The sequence below is a fragment of the Notothenia rossii genome (assembly GCF_949606895.1).
Source record: "Notothenia rossii genome assembly, chromosome: 1".
NCBI lineage: Eukaryota > Metazoa > Chordata > Actinopteri > Perciformes > Nototheniidae > Notothenia > Notothenia rossii.
In genome coordinates this window covers 91,344,360-91,366,650 of record NC_136912.1, presented here as the reverse complement: position 1 = coordinate 91,366,650, position 22,291 = coordinate 91,344,360, and the positions used below count along the sequence as shown (strand labels likewise).

General features: G+C 43.0%; 1 protein-coding gene across 1 annotated transcript in view; it reads left to right on the top strand.

The window, feature by feature from the left end:
• Positions 1–22,291, top strand: part of herc2 (HECT and RLD domain containing E3 ubiquitin protein ligase 2) — a 92,402-nt gene that overhangs the window by 3,571 nt on the left and 66,540 nt on the right. Inside the window, 19 exon segments of the mRNA XM_079684224.1 lie at positions 582–675; positions 2,897–3,028; positions 5,733–5,955; positions 7,283–7,383; positions 8,807–8,948; positions 9,125–9,229; positions 9,544–9,715; positions 10,610–10,783; positions 11,584–11,772; positions 12,377–12,528; positions 13,691–13,848; positions 14,054–14,167; positions 14,500–14,751; positions 15,132–15,325; positions 16,661–16,861; positions 17,313–17,541; positions 17,941–18,065; positions 19,204–19,382; positions 21,992–22,176. Of these exon segments, the coding sequence (XP_079540350.1) occupies positions 582–675; positions 2,897–3,028; positions 5,733–5,955; positions 7,283–7,383; positions 8,807–8,948; positions 9,125–9,229; positions 9,544–9,715; positions 10,610–10,783; positions 11,584–11,772; positions 12,377–12,528; positions 13,691–13,848; positions 14,054–14,167; positions 14,500–14,751; positions 15,132–15,325; positions 16,661–16,861; positions 17,313–17,541; positions 17,941–18,065; positions 19,204–19,382; positions 21,992–22,176 (3,121 nt within the window).

Genomic DNA, 22,291 nt, shown 5'->3' with positions numbered 1-22,291 from the left:
ACAAAAATGCATTACAGCAAACATAGCAGCAGCAGCAGTGATGGAAGAAGTATTCGGATTATTTACTTCAGTATAAGTACAGATAATATGGTCCTAAAATACTCGAGTAAAAGTCTTGGAAATGTTACTTAAGTAGAAGTGCAGAAGTATTATGAGCAAAATTTACCTCAAGTATCAAAACCTAAATGTTTTCAGCATACATATTGCCAGTACTATATCATCACAGAATATTATATTATCCAGCTTTTTTTTACGTGTCTTTGTGTGTCTAATAATGTCTGACGGTCCGTTTACCCCGGTTGTTCAACAACATCGTTATGGGGAAATTCAAGTTTGCGTCCAAATGGTTGGAAGATAAGGAGGAAGGACAATCAATTCTGTATTATAGTCAATGTGAGGTAAAGTGTGTCGCCAAGGTAACCGGTTATAACTCCAAGTGGAGATGAGGTCTTAAAATGTATGGAAAGGGTCTTAAAAAAGGTCTTAAAAGGTGTTACACTTGACTTCAGGATTCCTGCATATACCCTGATAATAAATGTGCTGCGTTGCTGAGTTTCGGTGTCTCTCTCTGTCTTTGTCAGCGGGCGTTCTCTCCAGAGGGTCTGAGTGAGATGTGGAATGAAATGGTGAAAGACGAGGAGATAACGTTCAGCGGAGAAGAGTCCGCTCACACAGGTATGTCTCACGGAGGTTTCAACATTCACCCTCCATGTTGTTTACCAATCCACACATGGCTGCTGTTTGTGACGGCACGGTACATTTGTACACACTGTCTAGGGATGATACATGAGCTGCTGACAGCGTTGGCATTTTAAAGGTTCAACGGGTAGATCCAAGTCACCTGATCCTTAGAATTAGAGGGTGGCATTTCCCCTCAGCTTCAGGGTTCATACCATCTAAATATACTGTCATCTACTCATTAACAGCAAAGGAAGAATATGTAGAGCTGGTCAGAGCTGGTCAAAATAACATTGCTATTTTATAAACTTTAAGGGGGGGGTTGTGGCCTAAGCTAAAGTTAGTGTTATTGAGCCGCTGACCCTAGACTGTGTGTACACTTGTATATATAGATTGTGTAACCGTTTGTATTACTTGTCTGAAACCAAAGCATCAGAAGCGGGAAAACAAGCCGCACCTTTGATCTTTTTTTAGCAGATATCTCTTCAAAACAATACTTTGACATTACATCAACACCGTTCTATATAACAGTTCTATAGTTAGATCCGTTATAATCCTCTCAGGAAGAGGCCCTTCTCCCCAACAACTAAGTTAACCCCTCCCCTCCCTCCCATCTCCTGCACATCAACACACCCATCCGCACTCTCAGGTCTTCTGCTTCCCTCCACCTCACTGCACCCCCCTTCCGTTTAACCGCCATGGGGTTTAGAGCAGGGCTATTCAATAGGCGGCTCGCGGGCCAAATCGGGCCTCGGGGTGATATTTACTGGCCCTTTGAGTATAATGTTAAAAAGCAATCTACTTTTTTTAATTAATTTTTTTAAAGATTTCTTTTCTGGCCAGAGTGCCTTTATTTAAGACAGGGTGTTACATTGAGAGATAGAGGGGAAGACAATGCCTGAAAACTTCAGCGGGCTCGGGTTTCGAACCCACCTACTAGCTACTGTAGTGACAACTCCTGTCATTGATTGCATCTCTGCGTGAATGATTAGATAATTTCACCTAAATGAAATGAAATGATGTTGATGGTTAAATGAGCTTCACATGTCGGCCTACTGAGTTCTGAACTTGCCATTTAGATCTATGAAGGCCTTGGGGCCATGTTGTTTGATTGAATTAAACACAATATAGTCAGTCCACTATGCTGTTGGAGTATTTACTGTATCTGAAGCTCTTAATAGGATTGCTCATATTTCAAGCCATCTTTTTCCCGGCACCTTGCTTTGGATTAGTTTCATCAACCGGCCCCATTCCAAACTAATTGAATAGCCCTGGTCTAGAGCATTCAGCCGCTCTGCACCCCGCCTCTGGAACTCTCTCTCCCACCTGACATCTGCGACACTGACTCTCTCCCCGTTTTCAAATCACGTCTCAAAACATATCGCTTCACTCTCGCATATCCACCCTGATCATTATCCATCCCACATCCTCTGTTTTATTTTTAAATGTTTTGATATACTGCTTTGTCTTGTTTAGGTCTCTTTCGCTGGTGTTATGTATTGTGTATCTGGTTTTTTGTGTGTTTGTACGGCGACCTTGAGAGCCTTTAAAGGCGTCTATATAAAATAAATGTATTATTATTATGAACTTAAAGTACATTTGGCTGTTGAAGAGACATTGTTGTGCTTTTAGGGGTTGTCCCTTTCCTGTAGTGTGTTATATAAGTTTGAGTGCATGTAAATGGTCTGCAAAGGCTAAAATCTCCCACACTACCCCCCCCCCCCCCCCCGTAATCAGCATAATAAGTCGTCTTTATTTCATTGTGTGTGTGTTGTTGTGTAAATTCGTGTTACCATTGAACGATGGTTTGATTCGAAATCCTCAATAGCCTTGAAGTTAAAGGTGGGGTAGGTAATTCCCTTGGAATGCTCTTAACGTCCCGATAGCAATGAATACATGAAATGCTTTGACGATAAATACATAAAAAAAGTCATCTGTGGAAGCCGTGGCGCTGTAAAAAGCACGACCAATCATCTGAGCTGCCCCGGCTAAAGTAACTGGATGGCCTACCTGCCTGTCAGCCTTCCATCTGTGCACAAACTTATCTCGTGCCCTCATTGGTCATGTGCGCGTTCGTGTGTGTTGGAGGAGGGGCTCTGTAAGGAAGTGGCAGATTTTTAACGGTTGTGTATTTTCAAATTCTAGCGCACTCGAGCTGGTTTCTCCATTCCTACCTACCCTACCTTTAATGTCAGATATGTTTTCTTGATTATTTCAGAGGATTGCACCGACTGCTTTGGAACTCAGAAAAAAGATGAACCCAACGACAAAGAGAAGAAAGAGGAGGAGGAGACGTCCACCTCCGTGCATCACTCCATCATCGAGACCTGGGACTGGGGCCGGCAGCCAAGTAGGAAGACCACCAATACAAATAGAAATAGAAACATCGCACTCTGTCCTCCTGTTACTACGACTCTGGCTGTTTTTACGCCTTTCTGTTTCCAACTGGGGTAATGAATACCACGCTGGGAGCTTTCACAACACGTAGCTGAGGACTAGATACTGACCGTTTCAACACATGGCCGCCAACGCTCTGTGTTGATCAGTTTCACTGCTGATGAGTGCATGTCCTGCTGGCTGGCACGTGAGGTGTGGAAACTGTGAAACGATCACTCTGCTTGCAGGTGTGAGAGGGTATTCTTTACCTCGCAGTGTAATCTGGGGAGGCGTTACAATGCGGTCAACAGAGGGGTAGCATCCAGCGTAACATGGCCTTTAAATAATACCTCTGTATCGTTATGCTTTTTTGCAATACACTGAATATTCTAGTAGTCCCTGCAACATGTGTCGTGCAAAAAGCGGGAAATCTCGTGGCAAATTGACATATTTTTAATTTCAACCAGGCATTTGTAACCAAATCCATACAAAAAGCTTATATAACAAGTTTCAGAATGTTTTAATAATTTACATTTTACAATATTTCAACATAAACGCCTTTTCAAATATCCAAACCCAATACATATATCTTAGTCTCTCCCCCGAGACTTGCTGCTGGGGTGGGACAGTGTCATGTTGGGGGGAGATAAGCTGAGGCTGGGGGTGCAGGGGCGGGGTACATGCTCAGTGGATACAGGCTGTGCTAGTACAGAGAGCCTAGTCTCCAATGGGGTGTTTTTTTATTTGATTGAGTGAAGCAGGAAGTGAGTCCGGTCTGATGTTCAGTGTAACTTGATCTCTGAACAGTTGCGGTAGTTAGAACTGTAAACTTCTTATTTTCCATATCTTTGTTCAAATATCTGGAATAATATGATATAAGAAGTTCAAGCCCACATGTTGTTTTATAACGAGATGCTCTCAAAGAAATACCATCACCTCACCTGGTGCTTTAAGCTGCCTTCAAAATAAAACCACAACGCCTTCTTTATTAAATGAAAGAATGACTTAATAAACAAAAACAGCAAGAAATACATGTTTAAATAATCAAATCAATTAGTAGCTCCAACCTTTTAACTTTGCAAAATACGGGACTCTCACGGGACATTCGGTTGTTGTGAATTAAGCTTTTTTCCGTCCAGTCCAATGTGTTGACTTCTCTCTTCATTGGTGGATCTTTTTGAAAGATTTAATTAACCCCTTCACATTTGGCATTATCCAAGGCAGGCTAATTTTACCATGGGTAATTTATAATAAGTCCTGCGGTACATATCTGTCCTGACAGAGGAGCACAGCTGACCTCCGGCCGGTCTTCATGAAGCTTAAGTGGATTCAGATCGGCTATTTTAACTTGTCTCATCTTCTCTGCACCACTGCTGTATGAAATCGTGAGGAAGCATGTCTTCTCTGGAACAACATCACAACAAAAGGCTGATTGTGAGAGTGCAGAACATATTGAATGGGGGGGGGGGGGGGGATTTTTATTTACCGGACTATAAGTAATTTTCGGACTATAAGGCGCACCTGAATATAAGCCGCAGCAGCTAAATTGAATGATGTGTACATGTATAAGCCGCACTGGACTATAAGCCGCAGGTGTTTGAATGTTTAATTACCATATGTAAGGGTTCGTGCACAGAGGGGATTGTCGGGAAAGAGAGGGCTGTTTGAGGAAGCTCCCATTTATTAACATTTCAACAAACAAGTTGCATATTTGCATAACGTATTCAAGTGTTAGCATTTAGTGCAATAGTAGCTACAGAACATGTGCTGTGTAAACTGTACTGTATCACATAGCGTTTCAGACACACAAACTTTTCAACTTTCAAACTTAAACGGTGCGCTCCCAGCGCACGTACCGGCAGTGATCTACAGCAGTGGTTTCCAACCAGTGGTACGGGGACAAACTGTCTCGCTCTCGTAATGTCTGTCTGTCTTGCTCTGGTTCTGTCTCTCGTACCACTCTCGGTTCCACTTTTACTTTTGCGCGCTACCTGTCTCACTCTTTTCCGGCTTCCAGCTTTTCCTGCTGGAGCCCGCCGCTTAAAGGTGGGGGGGGGCGCGGACCGGCCATAGAGCCCATAGAGTTAAAGGTGGTGGACTGTAACCTGTAGGAGGTCCCCTAGTGGCCGTTAGCTGTAAAAATCCATAGATTAGCCGCACCGTTATATAAGCCGCAGGGTCGAAAAATGGGAAAAAAGGCGCGGCTTATAGTCCGAAAATTATGGTACTTATTTAGAAACAGAGTACAAGTTGCCTTAATCAGCTCTAAGTGTCATGAGATCCTTTCTGGAAACACCGTGAGCTGTGGTGCAATGTGTTAACTTTATGTGTGTGTGTGTGTGTGTGTGTGTGTGTGTGTGTGTGTGTGTGTGTGTGTGTGTGTGTGTGTGTGTGTGTGTGTGTGTGTGTGTGTGTGTGTGTGTGTGTGTGTGTGTGTGTGTGTGTGTGTGTGTGTGTGTGTGTGTGTGTGTGTGTGTGTGTGTGTGTGTGTGTGTGTGTGTGTGTGTGTGTGTGTGTGTGTGTGTGTGTGTGTGTGTGTGTGTGTGTGTGTGTGTGTGTGTGTGTGTGTGTGTGTGTGTGTGTGTGTGTGTGTGTTTTTTTTTCTCTGTAATGAGTAATAATGGGTGTAAAATAAGGTTGTGATGAATTCTTCTCCCTGTCCCCCTCCCTGGTTGCAGATGAGACGGAGCTGAAGGACTGTCTGCTGGTGCTGGTGGACGATCAGCAGAAGCTCTCGGCTCAGATGGCTAAGAGCACTCTGTCTGCTCAGCGGCTCCGGCAGCGACTCGTCATCCTGGAGCGATACCTCATCTCTCTGAGCCACAGCATGATGGAGGAGAAGTACAAGGTCCGCTGGAAGGGGCCGCCCAGCCCCCCCCTGCCCGCCGCCGACAATAAAAGGTAATGGTAATTGTGCGGCGTTAGATGAGCCAGAGGAAGGACTGTGAGTGTGCATGAGGACAGAGCGTTGTGTAATGTGGAAGAAACCACGCTCAGGTTTTCATTCGGACCTTAAGGTAGATTCAGTCTGCAGTTAAAAGACAAGGCTTCCATTGTGACACACGTTTGAAAACAACTCAGACTAATCTTTAAAAAGGTACCTCATTAAGTTTTTATTAAATATGCAGCCCTAGACTGGTGAGTGTGCTTGTGCCTCTAATGCACATGTGTCAAACTCAAGGCCCGGGGGCCAAATCAGGCCCTTGGTGGATTGAATTTCGGCCCGCAGGATAATTTCTAATTCCTATTAGATCTGGCCCGTCGGTATATTGCACGCACACCTTCACTCCATCCTGAGGGTCTCCTCAGCTCAGAGCCTGACCCCAAACATTGATGACCTTGCACCCAAGATGAGATGCCAAGTATCTGCTTGAGCTAGCATCACAGAGCAGCACACTGAGTTTAATGGATGTTTCCTTCTGCACTTTGTTTCTTGAGACAACAGGGCATGTTTGGTTTCTCTTTGAGGGAAATAGTTTTGTTGAAGCTGTTGTTGGCCTGTGGGAAAATGTACTCAAAAGAAATGACTCTGGAAAAGCTGCAGATAGAGCCATAAGAAATGAATGAACTGATTATTTAATATTTAATGTTGTTTTTATAGGCAATTATTGAAGCTTTGTTAGTTCCAGGTTTAATATGTGCAATAAGTTGATTTCAATAAGTTCTGCAATAAACATTGAACCAGTCCGGCCCTCGACTAGTACTCATTTTTTATTTTGGCCCACTGTGTATTTGAGTTTGACCCCCCTGCATAGTTGTGAGGGCTGTACTTATTTTTATTTAAAATGTATATCCATTTTAAAGCGTCTATTGAGGTTTTTTCGATAACGCTCTGAATGTATTTGCCACACATTTTGTATAGCTTTGCAACAGATCTAAACGTGTATATTAAAGCTGGTTGTTTTGTATGTCTGGCCATAAAGAAATAAAAAGATTAGTTGGCATTTTCCAAGTTTATTTTAAACAATTGTGCTCTTCAAGCTTCAAACTATTCAGTACAGCCCCAGAAGCTCTCTTGGAAAAACCCGAGTGTTTTCCAGGAAAGCTATGAAAAACAAACTAAGGCTGTAGATTAAACCAGTCCAGTAAAAACAACAGTTTGTAATGGTAAACACTTATACTGTGTATACATGAGTTAAAGCCTACAGCCTGGTATCAAGTGCTCACTTTGTTTTCCTCTTCTTCACCCTCTCATGTTAATCTCTGTGTGTTCTGCTCTGTTTTTCAGCACTCGTCCTGCCAGTAAAGGAGTTGAAGGTTTGGCCAGAGTTGGCTCCAGAGCCGCTCTCTCCTTCGCCTTCGCTTTCCTGCGCCGCGCCTGGAGGTCAGGTAAGACTTTCCTGTCTGTGTTAGAGCCGCTGATAGCTGCTGTCAGAGTGATGGAGCGTCACTACACAGCTGTGGATTTACATCTTGCACCATGTGACACACTGCTCATAGTAAACAACCCAACATGTTTCTCAATGCTATGTTTGTAGCCTGAGCTTGTGATATCAGATGGATGAAGAGCTGCTGGGGTTGAGGGCTGAACAACATGGGGAATTATCTTATTGCATTAGTTTGAACCGTTATAACGACTGCATTGAAGTATTCAAACATTTTTTTTTTCAGTCCTGAGATAAAAGACAGAATTCTGATTATTTTTTCTAAAAAGGTAATCTTTTAAGACATAAAAAAAAAAAAAAAGTAGATTTAATAATTAGATTTTTCGGATTTTTCTATTTGTTTAATGAAAAAACGGAAAAATTAGATTAAAGTCAGATTTATTTAATTCTATTTCAGATTATTTATTTATGATTTATTACATACATATATATTTATATATATTTATTTAAATTGTATTTCCTATATTTAATTTTATTGTAAAATAAGAAGTTAATCCCCCAGTATAAGTGAAGGCAAACAAAAAAAGCAGCAGTGTTTAAAAGTCCTTCCTGTTAGCATGTTAGCATGTTAGCATGTTAGCATGTTAGCAGATGTAGAATGTGGTCTGATGTGAAGAGGAGAGCTGCCGGTCCTCAGGGACTGGGTGGGAACAAAAGAGCCTGTCTGCTCTCTGAAGCCTTCCTGTAACATGAGCAACACACACACACACACACACACACACGCACACACGCACACACGCACACACGCACACGCACACGCACACGCACACGCACACGCACACGCACAAAACACACTCACCACAGCCTCGCTCTATTCCTAGCACACACTAGGTCAGCGGTGTAACAGTTTTTAATTCACCCACCGCCCAACTCTTAGACATTAAGATTTTAGAGTTTCTTCAAGTGCAATAAGGATAGGGCTCGTTTTATCTCAATAGTGACCTGTGTTTTTAAGATGAAATGCATGCATGGATGAGCCCATATAATCAATAGGGATGTACTGGATGTGATTTTATTGAATTAAAATCCAAATTAAGCTTAACATTTCTATTTTAAAAGATAATCACTCTTTTTTCTAACTAGAACATTTAGATAAAGTGATTTATGAGACATTTTATTCTGATGGTTATATGAATGTATGGTGCTCTTAGATTGCTGCAAGTCGGGAAAGCCATTGCATTAAAGGCTTTTTAAATTGTATGCAAACATGTGAGTTTACTGTAAACTGAACCACTGTGTACCCTCCTGTTGCGCTCATGCTGGGTTTGACAAATTGTACATTTCAGATGTTTTCCCCCCTCTTTGTGGGGTAGGTAATCTGACCACTGTGCCTCGTATAAAACAGAAGCGTGTTTGGTGTGTTTCAGGGGACGACGCAGACCTCTGCAGTGAGCTGCTGCAGGAGTCTCTGGATGCCCTGCGAGCGCTGCCTGAAGCCACGCTGTTCGACGAGGGGACCGTATCATCCGTGTGGCTGGAAGTCGTCGAGAGGGCCACCAAATTCCTCAGGTTCGTTATTTACTCCTCAATCCCTTCAGCTTGTGTTAACCACAGACCTTATTTCAGACCAACAACCAAAAACACATTCAAAAAACCAGAAAAGTCCTAAAATGCTGAATGGTATTTTGATTTTAGGACTCTTCTGTAAGATGTGTTTGATAATATTTTGTGTTTCTCATGTGTAGTGACGTACATGGGAGTGCCAGCACCAAAGGCAACATTCCTCTGCAGGATCAGCATCTGGCGCTGGCCATCCTGCTGGAGCTGGCTGTGCAGAGGGGCACCCTGAGGTAACCTTCAACACCTTTAAACCCGCTCACTTGCCTCTGCTGACACCCTGCTGAAGTGCTCACTGTGTGTGTGTGTGTGTGTGTGTGTGTGTGTGTGTGTGTGTGTGTGTGTGTGTGTGTGTGTGTGTGTGTGTGTGTGTGTGTGTGTGTGTGTGTGTGTGTGTGTGTGTGTGTGTGTGTGTGTGTGTGTGTGTGTGTGTGTGTGTGTGTGTGTGTGTGTGTGTGTGTGTGTGTGTGTGTGTGTGTGTGTGTGTGTGTGTGTGTGTGTGTGTGTGTGTGTGTGTGTGTGTGTGTGTGTGTGTGTGTGTGTGTAGTCAGCTGCTTTCTGCTGTTCTGCTGCTGCTGCGCCTGTGGGAAAGCGGCACCAGAGAGATGGATAACGAGCGCTCCACCCAGGGAACCAGCGCCCCCCTGCTGCCCCTCCTGCAGCGCCTTCACAACATCCACAGCAGCAAGGAGGAGCCCGTCGCTGAAGAGGAAGCTGAGGTAATATCTCCTCTCTGAAACAGCTGTCTCATTAGCAGTACAGTTAGACACCGAAGGAATGTTAGAAATGGAACAATGTTGTTTTAACTCATTTGAATGCCACTTAAAGGTGGGGTAGGTAATTCACTTCAGAAACACTTTTTGTTATATTCCATGGAATGCTCTTAACATGCCGATAGCAATTAATACATTAAATGCTTTGTCAATAAATACATACAAACATTTCATCTGTGGAAGCCGTGGCGCTGTAAAAAGCTCGACCAATCATCTGAGCCGGCCCGGCTAAAAGTAACTGGATGGCCTACCTGCCTGTCAGCCTTCCATCTGTGCACAAACTTATCTCGCGCCCTCATTGGTCATGTGCGCGTTCGTGTGTGTTGGAGGAGGGGCTCTGTAAGGAAGTCTGAAGGAAGGGGCAGATTTTTTTCAGCTGCGTATTTTCAAATTCTAGTGCACTCGAGCTGGTTTCTCCATTCTTACCTACCCTACCTTTTAACATAGGATATGAGAAGAACCCTCTTAAATGAAATCACAGTGTGTCAAAACAATATTAGACTTCATTCACACTAACTAATCAAATTAAACTTTATTTATATAGCACTTTTCCTACACAAAGGTAACACAAAATGTTTCACAAAACATAAACAGTACACCAAAAAAAAAAAACAATCCTAATGTGATTAATAAGAACACTTACCAACACAGGATTGAATAAAATCAGAATAAATACAAATAAGAAATTTTCTTTTTTTAAATAACTGCATTTTTCGACATTCTTTGAAGCAAAGTGTTCATCCCTGAATCGACAACATACAGTATAACCTGCCTGTTGTCCTCTTCCTGTTTAAGATTCAAGCTAACTTGAACTTTGTGATTGTTTGCTGGGATTCTCAGATCCTCACAGTGCAGATGAGTCCTAACGAGAGCTTCCTGCGCTACCTGACGCTGCCTCAGGACAACGACCTGGCCATCGACCTGCGGCAGACGGCCGTGGTGATCATGGCTCACCTGGACCGCCTGGCTTCTCCCTGCTGCCCCCCCCACTGCAACTCCCCCACATCACACAAGGTGAACCCCTCTTACCAACTCAGCACGGTTAGTGATCAGGCATAGAGTACATGTAGCTGGATTACATCATCAGGAAAATGTGTTCCCTTAAAGTTACATGAAAGGCAGAATTTTAAATAAATAAATGTCTTGATTTCTTATTTTCTAATATGGAACTATTAGAAACAACTGCTAACATTCTGGTTCACACTGGGGTTAAAAATGGACGAAGGTGGATTGTGAAAAAGGACCAGGTTTATTGCCAGGGAGGGAGAGTTTCACAAAAACAAGCTTTGACAATTAGCCCCGCTAGGTCCTGAGGCTGCTCGGGGTCCGTGGATCACTGCAAGCGAGAGAGCAGAACCAGGTTACCAGCATTTATACTGAGAGCTTACCTGATTCTGCTCAGCTGTCTGGTCTCCGGCCGAGCCACTCCCTTCCCTCCAGCAGCCGGCGCCCTAACCACAACCCGCTGCCACAACAACTATTAAACATTAATACAATTCATAATTAAAAGAAAATCTTCTTAGAAATATAAATATACAAAAAAAAGTAAGTACAACAAGAGCTTCACAAATTACATTTTTAAATATGTAATATATCAGAATTTAAAGTTGAAGAGCTGTGCAATTTTAAATGAGAAAACGTGTAAGCTTCACAGCAATTTGTATGAGGAACGGCTCTCAAGATTTATTTATTTTTGCACGACAGTTAATCAATTCTCAAAGGTTGATGTTCATTTTCTACGCAGTATTTGTTATGCTCATGTGTTTCAGCCCATGTGACAGATGTGTCCTCCTCGCTGCCCTTGTTTGTTTCAGGGAACTCTGCAGGAGGTGATCGCCTGGGGCCTTCTGGGCTGGAAGCTTTACGCTAACGTTAACGGGCCGATCCAGTGCAAAGCCCTGTCCAGCGTCGGGGTGGCTCAGATCGTGTGTTCGGAGAAGGGCTTCCTCATCCTGTCCAGCAGCGGTGCCGTTTACACCCAAAACTACAAGAGCACAACCCTGGTCAGTTCTGACACACAGGTGGATTCTGTTTATTAACGCATTCTCAGTAGTAGTAGCTGATAGGGCTGCACCAATTGGAAAACACAGCGTAATGCGACCATTTTTTACTGATAGCAACTGTAACATATATATATAAGGGAAGATTTCAGCTTGTGTTAAAGTCTCTCATCTTAAAGTCAATGGACCTTATTTATACTTTATTCTGTACTTTTATTACTGAAATAATGTCTGTGGTTAACACAAGCTGAAGAGATTTTAACAATTTATTCTATGACATCAAATAAGTAAGTAAATACCCCGCTTCAGAACTCATCAAGTGGTGTTAATATGTCGAGATCCTGCTGAACAAAACGTGTAAGTATCGTTTGTTTGACACAGAGATTATTTTCTACATAATCAAAAGTCGAATGGAGCAATATTTTTGTGGTGTGATGCTAATTTCTGGGTCGATTTACAAAAAGATCATTTCATCCCTGCTCCCCTCTATTGCACTACTCCACGTTGCGATTTCAATAACATTTGTATCTATCGTGCAGCCCTGGAAGCAGATCCTTTTATCTCTATTTGCGGCTGAAGATTGAGTTTCTTAATTTGTTGGTTTCAGGCTCCGATGCTGATCCATGGTCTGAGCTCCAGGAAGATTGTGAAGCTGGCGGCTCATCCTGACGGGCAGCACTACCTCGCCCTGTCCTCCAACGGGGAGGTGTTCTCCTGGGGCTGCGGGGACGGAGGCCGTCTGGGACACGGAGACACAACGTAAGCAACTTAAAGAAACCCTGCGGCTGTTTGATCTCTACAAGATCCACCTAACTGCTCCCAGTGGTAGAAGAAGCACTCAGATAGAAGTACTAATACTCAAACACACATGGTATATGTCCACAAGATAAAACGTCACCTTAACTCAACATACTGCTGGGAATTCTGCAAAATTGTACTAAAGTAGAGAACTTGGGTAAGTGTCAGATACGCCACTTTTGCATTGCCACCTCCACTATAAAATATCATTGATATGGAAGACTGAAGGTACCATTGGGCGCTTTCACACCGCAGTACTTTTCCCACTTTAGTTCCGATATAGTTCCGAAATGTTGCGTTCACACCAAAGAAATCCGGGGAAAAAATGAGTTCATGAGAAACTTTTTACTTCCTTTTCCATCCCCGCTAGAGAGCAGGGACTTTCGGGGAGAAAAAGGTTCCTATGTCTGATTGGCTGAGCGGATTGCAAACCACGCCCCGTAAAACTCCCAAAAAGTTTTGTGAAGCCGCCATTTTATTATCCTCGCATTAGCCTTATTAGCATTAGCATTAGCCCAGCGCACAAACGCAGAGAGACTAACTTATGGCAACACAAAAGAAAACATGGGAGCAGTGGAGATGAGGAGGTGTCGGCGTTCTGGCGATTTACTGGCGGTTGCCAGTCCCCAACTCCGGGGACTTCCGGCCGGGGACTCCAGGTGGCAGTATACGCAGTGAAGTCGTTTGCGGCCTGCCAGTAAAACCAAAGCAGAAGAAGAAGAAGAAGAAGAAGAAGAAGAAGAAGAAGAAGAAGAAGAAGAAGAAGAAGAAGAAGTGACGTCAGCGGCTTCATTTGCCTAATCCTTCCCCAGGAACTTATTCCAGTGTGAACGTGATCTGTACTTAGTTCATGAGAACTCTTTAGTGTGAAAGCGCCTATTGTGGCAAAACACAAACATGTATAAATCGACTAATATTTTTAGAATTTAGTAGAAGGAATTTAGTTGAAGGAATTTAGTAGAAGGAATTTGGTTAAATGAGTGTAATTATAACACTAACTTTCCTCAACAAAAAAAAGCATAAATCAAAGCTTGACATACATTTTTTATTTTCTTTTATTAGAATTTTCCTGAAAAGCTTCTTGTATTTGTCCGCTCCATTACCTCTGTGTTCTTTCTTTCAGGTATCTAGAGGAGCCGACCATGATTGCAGCCTTCAATGGGAAGCAGGCAGGGAAGCATGTGGTGCACATAGCGTGTGGCAGCACTTACAGCGCGGTGATCACTGCTGATGGAGAGCTGTACACCTGGGGCAGAGGGAACTACGGCCGGCTGGGCCACGGTAAGATCCTCCTGCAGTAAACCGCTGGATGATGACACATTTCCTGACATTTAACTGATTTATTTGCTAAACTTACTGAAACCCCTGTTTGTCATTTTGACAGACTTTAATGCAAAAAGTACAATGTATCTATTTATTTATTAAAATGACAGATTTTTTGGACTGGAAATGTGAAAGTCTAACCCCTGCTTCTGTGTGGCCTCAGGCTCCAGTGAGGACCAGACCACCCCGATGCTGGTGACGGCGCTGAAGGGGCTGAAGGTGATGGACGTGGCCTGTGGGAGCGGGGATGCACAAACACTCGCTGTGACAGAAAACGGTAAGAACACAAGTATTTTTTTCAAACAAAAACAACCAGGGTCAATCAGGGTTGATCGGCTCAGAGACACCTGTTGCTTTTCTGAAAAGTTGAAATATTGTCAACTTGAATCAAACTGAACGGCAGCACAAAAGAGCACTCAAATATATGCTGGGAGTAGCGCTTTTACTCGAGGCAGCTGCATGGGATGGCATGTGCTCTGTACTTATTTGAATCAATTGCTCAGAAAAAGGCAAATTCAATTTTATTGTCAATCTTTCAGTTTGTGTGAACAGTTTGTGTGTACAGACAGAGAAATACCTTATTAACTCGCCCCCTGTGTGTCCCCACAGGTCAGGTCTGGTCCTGGGGGGACGGGGACTACGGTAAACTGGGCCGGGGGGGCAGTGACGGCTGTAAGACCCCCAAGCTGGTGGAGAAGCTGCAGGACCTGGACATCGTGAAGGTGTGCTGCGGCAGCCAGTTCTCCGTGGCCCTCACCAAAGACGGACAGGTGTACACCTGGGGGAAGGGGGACAACCAGCGGCTCGGACACGGCACCGACGAGCACGTTCGATACCCCAAGTTCCTCGACAGCCTGCAGGGTCAGTTCACAGTTGTAAAATACATTAAACTTGGAGCACCTTCTGTGACTCGTAATCAGAATTCACTTATTTACTTTTACAGCGTTACAGCAAAAGTGACATGACAGCTAAAAGGCAAGCCATAATAAAAGTAGCTAACATGTTAAAAAAAAACACACGTTAGTAATAAAATAAAGACGAATAAGTAAACATCCATGGCTAACAAATGTGCAGCCGCATTTACTAGCAGTAGCTTAGTGATGATTGGTAGCTTTTTGATAGCTCCAACGTGTACAATGCATTCTGTATACATACCTATAATATAATTAATAATGTAATTGCCTGGAGACAGAGGGAATAAAACAAATAAAAAGTACCTGCGTGTTATTATTTTGCAATAGGTAAGAAGGTGGTGGATGTAGCCGTGGGCTCCACACACTGCCTCGCCCTCACAGAGGAGGGAGAGGTGCACAGCTGGGGCAGCAACGATAAATTCCAACACTTCGACACTCTGTTCTCCAACAAGAAGCAACCAAAGGCTCTCCCAGGACTCAACTCCAAACACATCGTGGGAATCTCCTGCGGCCCCGGACAGGTGAGACATAACTGGCATTCATAACTCTAATGTAAGGGATAATGGGCAGCGACAAGCACACATTATCCCGCTTATTACACAGCTACATAATACATTAATAGGATTTTATTTATTTAAAAATGACCGTTTTGCTTCTGCTAAGAAAAAATAGTAATCTGGAACTGCGGCAACAACAACATAACTTAAAATGACATCAGCACTGATCAAGGTTTTCTGTAACTGTCCAAGTATGTTCACATTTTATTTTCCATTAACCAGTCTTTAAACACTGCCAGAGCCCATACTGTGTTCCCTTTGGTGTTTACTTCCTGTCTGTCTTCTCTTGCTGTTCCCTTTAGTGTTTACTTCCTGTCTGTCTTCTCCTGCTGTTCCCTTTAGTGTTTACTTCCTGTCTGTCTTCTCCTGCTGTTCCCGTTGGTGTTTACTTCCTGTCTGTCTTCTCTTGCTGTTCCCGTTAGTGTTTACTTCCTGTCTGTCTTCTCCTGCTGTTCCCGTTAGTGTTTACTTCCTGTCTGTCTTCTCCTGCTGTTCCCTTTAGTGTTGACTTCCTGTCTGTCTTCTCCTGCTGTTCCCTTTAGTGTTTACTTCCTGTCTGTCTTCTCTTGTTGTTCCCTTTAGTGTTGACTTCCTGTCTGTCTTCTCTTGCTGTTCCCTTTAGTGTTTACTTCCTGCCTGTCTTCTCTTGTTGTTCCCTTTAGTGTTGACTTCCTGTCTGTCTTTTCTTGTTGTTCCCTTTAGTGTTTACTTCCTGTCTGTCTTCTCTTGCTGTTCCCGTTAGTGTTTACTTCCTGTCTGTCTTCTCTTGTTGTTCCCTTTAGTGTTTACTTCCTGTCTGTCTTCTCCTGCTGTTCCCGTTAGTGTTTACTTCCTGTCTGTCTTCTCCTGCTGTTCCCTTTAGTGTTGACTTCCTGTCTGTCTTCTCCTGCTGTTCCCGTTAGTGTTTACTTCCTGTCTGTCTTCTCTTGTTGTTCCCTTTAGTGTTTACTTCCTGTCTGTCTTCTCTTGTATTTCCCTTTAGTGTTTACTTCCTGTCTGTCTTCTCTTGCTCTTCCCTTTAGTGTTTACTTCCTGTCTGTCTTCTGGTGTTCCCTTTAGTGTTTACTTCCTGTCTGTCCTCTCTTGCTGTTTCCTTTAGTGTTTACTTCCTGTCTGTCTTCTCTTGCTGGTCCCTTTTATTGTTTACTTCCTGTCTGTCTTCTCTTGCTGGTCCCTTTTATTGTTTACTTCCTGTCTGTCTTCTCTTGCTGGTCCCTTTTATTGTTTACTTCCTGTCTGTCCTCTCTTGCTGTTTCCTTTAGTGTTAACCTCCTGTCTTGTCTTCTTCTGCTGTTTCAGAGCTTCGCCTGGTCCTCGTGCTCGGAGTGGTCCGTTGGGCAGCGTGTTCCCTTCGTGGTGGACGTCTGCCCGATGACCTTTGAGCAGCTGGACCTGCTGCTGCGCCAGGTGAGCGAGGGGATGGACGGCAGCTCCGACTGGCCGCCCCCACAGGAGAAGGAGTGCATGGTGGTCGCCACGCTCAACCTGCTCCGGCTTCAGGTAGGCACAACAATCATCTGTAGCTAAACTAAAGGCAGCTAATGTTGGCTGTGAGGACGTTTAGTCGTCTCATTTAGACACTTCGTTTTTAAATCCACCAGTGGGGTATTTACTGACGTATTTTATGTCGTAGAACAAAACGTTAAAATCTCATCAGCTTGTGTTAACCACAGACCTTATTTCAGGCTAACAACCAAAAACACATTCAGAAAACCATTGAACATCTAGGCAAGGGAGTCATTTCCAGGTTTTAGGACTTATTGCTGCTCCACTAATAGCTTCATTTGAATAGTTGACTGCTAATAGTAATACACATTGCTCAGAAAAACAATGATACTTGACTTGTGAACATTATTTTGACTGCTTTATAATTTAAAATGATTGTTTTAAAGCACTATGGATGTTTATTAGTGTAATACATGAACATTAACCTGTGAATCTCTGTCCTCAGCTGCACGCAGCCATCAGTAACCAGGTGGATCCGGAGGAGCTGGGGCTGGGGCTCGGCAGCGTTCTGCTCAACAACCTCAAGCAGACGGTGGTGGTGTTAGCCAGCAACGCGGGGGTGTTGAACTCTGTGCAGGCGGCTGCTCAGGCCGTGCTGCAGAGCGGCTGGTCGGTGCTGCTGCCCACTGCGGAGGAGAGAGCCAGAGCGCTGTCCTCGCTGCTGCCCAACGCCGGTGAGCGCAAATATAAACGTCTAAAATAAATGTGCAGCCCTTCTTCCCACCCTGATGAAAAACATACATGGAAACAAAATTGTCTGATAACTCTTTTCATATTGTTTCTTAAAACCTTTTTGTCACTTTTTTTTTCGGGGTTTATATATATATATGACATGTGGTGATGAATACACTTCATTCAACATGATACAACATTTCATTTATTCCAAAATAAAAATCTGTGATATTCAGACAGATTCAATTTGAATTTTTCGAACTTGAAATTTGTCATCACAAAGCACAGATCATCATTATTATTATTATTATGATTATTATTATTATTGTTATTATTAGACCAAGGATATACATTTTTTTTTAATTGTTAATATTTAATTATATCAATCTCTTTCTCGCTAGCGTCTGGGAACGAGATGAGTGTGAGTCCTGGCCGCCGCTTCATGATCGACCTGCTGGTCAGCAGCTTGATGGCTGACGGAGGGTTGGAGTCTGCACTGAACGCAGCCATCACTGCAGAGATACAGGTCAGTGGTTGATTCATCACTCTGATAACATGTAATTATATTCTAGAAGACAATGCCTTGTGTGTTTGTACAAATACATGTAGATAGAAACGTCTTCTTGGACTGAGATTAACCTTGAATTCGTTTTTAGTAGGCAAATGTATTATTTGTATTTATTGATAAGTTTATCTAACATGAAGAGAGCACATTGATAGTGATTGCTGTAAATTCTCCAAAGGCTAAAGTCATTTAAAAAAAGTAATGAAATTAGAAAATGTAAAAACAAATACAGAAATATTTTATTTTCGGAATTTCTCCCATTTTTGTTCCTTCAGTTTTTGACATTTGATTTATTGGTGAATCTTTTTACATTTTTTGGATGTTTTTAAGATGATTTTTTAAAATATATTATATATGTATCCTGACGTTTTTTACCCCTTTCCTTTAGTTCCTGACATTTATTAGATTTCTTATAATTTTTTGAATACATGTTTTGATATTTTTGAAACATTTTTCATGCATTTTACAGCTTTTTGCCCACATAATTAACTTTTATCCCATAAATAGTTTGTTAGTCTTATAGTTAAAACCTAATATTTGACAGTCTGGCCTAAACTTAAAGACTTAAAGGTGGGATAGGTAATTCACTTCAGAAACACTTGTTATATTCCATGGAATGCTCTTAACGTCCCGATAGCAATGAATATATGAAATGCTTTGACAATAAATACATAAAAAAATTCATCAGTGGAAGCCGTGGCGCTGTAAAAAGCAAGACCAATCATCTGAGCCAGCCCGGCTAAAATAACTGGATGGCCTACCTGCCTGTCAGCCTTCCATCTGTGCACAAACTTATCTCGTGCCCTCATTTGTCATGTGTGCGTTCGTGTGTTAGAGGAGGGGCTCTGTAAGGAAGTCTGAAGGAAGTGGCACGTTTTTTTCCGGCAGGGTACTTTCAAATTCTAGCGCACTCGAGCTGGTTTCTCCATTCTTACCTACCCTACCTTTTAATGATTTTAATGTGACAATTTGAAACTTTGTTAGACAAACTTAAAGTATTAATAGAATCCTGCATTAATGAAAATAATATAAATTACCTTATTCTACATCCCTGTACAGGAAACAGGAATAACGCTGTATTTTGTTCATCTTTTGACAGGACATCGAGGCCAAGAAGGAGGCTCAGAAGGAGAAGGAGATCGATGAGCAGGAGGCCAACGCGTCCACCATGCAGCGGTGCCGCACCATGCTGGACAAAGACCTCATCAACACGGGCATCTACGAGTCCGCGGGGAAGCAGAGCCTGCCGCTGGTGCAGCTGGTGCAGCAGCTGCTGAGGTACCTGCTGTCTTCTCAAATTTGTATATAATCATTTAAATCATATACTGTATATAGATTATGTTTTACTCTCATTGCCTTTTACTCGGCTAAATTGCCATTTTATCCTTTGAGGATGAAGTTGCCCTGTACCTGCCTTTCAGATCAATTTCAATTTGATATCAGGGGCAGATCTACGGGGGGGAAAGGGGGGCAGCTGCTCCCCCACTGTAGAGCCTTGCCCCCCAGCTGCCCCCCTAACTTTGGTGTCCCTAAAATAAAAAACTGTACTTGTAGAAACAAACCTACACTATGTCCACAAGCTTCTCAAGCAACGAAACAAGCAGTTAATTAATTAAAAGTTAATCATTTAAAATATCATCTTGGGCCTGTTAAAAACGTAGCTACGGCCCTGCATTAAACTGCGTTCACACAGACCGCGGCTCACACAGCTGCAGAGAGACCGAGCTGTCCCAGCACCTGAAGGTGGATCAGCTTCCCCTGGGAGCATTTCCCCTTCCACTGGCTTTGTTTTTAATAAGGACGAGAGCTTGAAACAAAATATTAATAAAACACTGCCGTTTGAATCGATAGCGTTTAACAGACGATCGCTGTTTGGGACGTCACGTTACAAAATACTACGCAGTAGAGATGTTAAGATTCACCGATTCGCATCGGTGCACCGGCATAAACGTTCAAGATGCGAGTGCACCGGTTGAAAGAGTGCACATCGGCTACAGTTTGGGTTGAACCGGGTTGAACTCGCGATGCATCGATTGCGTAGCGTCTTTGCATCGGTAAAAAAACGATTCATTCATATAAAATCCCCTCATCTTGTCAACGCTCAGCGGAGACGATCTTTGATATTTGCTTCGCCACTACGGAGAACGAGAGTCTCAGTTATCAACACACACGGAAGTTGAGGAGAAAGAGAAACACAGCGCAGCGAAAAATACCTACAAATCAAACGTTTGGCAACACTTCAGATTGTTCAAGAAAGACGGTGTAATAGTCATTTATGCTATATAGTTGACCGCAGGTCATGGAGAGTAATAAGGTATCCGTAGACCTTTGTATGAGGTATCTTTATTACTTAACAGGTCTACAGCCATGATACATAGATCCGTCCTAGATGCGGACTTGCATACACACAGTATCACTCCGCAGCCGCACCCCATCAGTAACGTCCTGATGGTATATGTGCGCGGCACTATTACTACAGACGGTCAACTTGAAAAATCACTCGCAAATTGTTAACGATGCCGAGCCGCTTTAAAGTACACAAGTAGTACGAGGAACTTAGCGACGCACATAAAGAGGCGACGTGGGGTCTGCGGCTGAAAAGAGAAACCTGAAAGTGAGACGTATGAGTTAAATCACTCAGTGAGGTCTTCTGTCAGAGAGAGGTGTTTAGCTTACAGCAGCCTGTGACGGCCAATAATAATTTAAATGTCTTCCTTACTGTAAGCAGTTATGAAATACCTGTTTGTGAAAGGTTATTTGTTTTCTTTATTGTTCAGATAGAAACCACTGCTTTCTGCTCACTGGTGAGTTGGCCTCTGAGTGTTAAGCACATCAGGCTGGCAGCTGTATGGGCATTGCTCTATGGTAGCTGTTATTTGCACATTGTTAATCATGAGCAATGCATCCTTACATTGTTTAACTGTGAGGTGTTATACAATTGTACTCTGGAGAACTTTTAAAGGTAAAACAATAAACGGCATGATGGGATGTGCAGTACCAAATATGTAAAGCACTTTTTTGTTAATGTATGATTTGCTGCATATAAGGAATAAAACAAAAATCCTCTGTCGTACCATATTGAAGTATCATTATTTTTGCATCGTGTTGAATCGCATCGTATCGCCCCGAATCGCATAATGTTGAATCAAATCGTATCGAACTGTATCGCAACAGGGGTGAATCGTATCGTATCGCATCTCCTGGTGTTTCAAAGGTATCGTTAATGTATCGTATCGTGGTAACGTATCGAGATGCGCATCGCATCGGCCTCAGTGATGGAGATGCACATCCCTACTACGCAGGCAGCGCTAGCTGGGAGATCGATCCCTTTATTTGCTAAATTATGCGGTACTATTAAATCCACGTAAACTGCACATCACATCAATGAGGCTGATAAATTAAACCAGGATACATTCAAATAAACGATTAAAATAAATAAAGCCACTTAAAGGTGGGGAAGGTAATTCACTTCAGAAACACTTGTTGTTATATTCCATGGAATGCTCTTAACATCCCGATAGCAATGAATATATTAAATACTTTGACAATAAATCCATACAAAAATTTTATCTGTGGAAGCCGTGGCGCTGTAAAAAGCACGACCAATCATCTGAGCCGGCCCGGCTAAAATAACTGGACGGCCTACCTGCCTGTCAGCCTTCCATCTGTGCACAAACTTATCTCGTGCCCTCATTGGTCATGTGCGCGTTCGTGTGTGTTGGAGGAGGGGCTCTGTAAGGAAGTGGCAGATTTTTTCAGTACTTTCAAATTCTAGCGCACTCGAGCTGGTTTCTCCATTCTTACCTACCCTACCTTTAACTAAATGTGTGATTTGTAATATTAAACTTTAATAGATAAAATAAAATAACGTGTCTTGTCTTCTGCAGGAACATCGCCTCTCAGACCATCGCCAGGCTGAAGGACGTCGCTCGGCGGATCTCTAGCTACCTGGAGGCGGAGCAGGTGAGTAAGGAGCGCTCCGCCTCTCTGGACCTGCTGCTGCGCTTCCAGAGGCTGCTGGTCAGCAAGCTGTACCTCGGGGTCAACGGCACCGAGAACCTCAACGGATACAGTGAGTCACGTGCTGCAACCTACACGCTTTTATAAAGTCATTCATGTTGGGTGAAAAGAACAACATTTTCTCTGAATTGTCGTAAATGAGCTGTATAAAGTAGCAGGAATGTAAA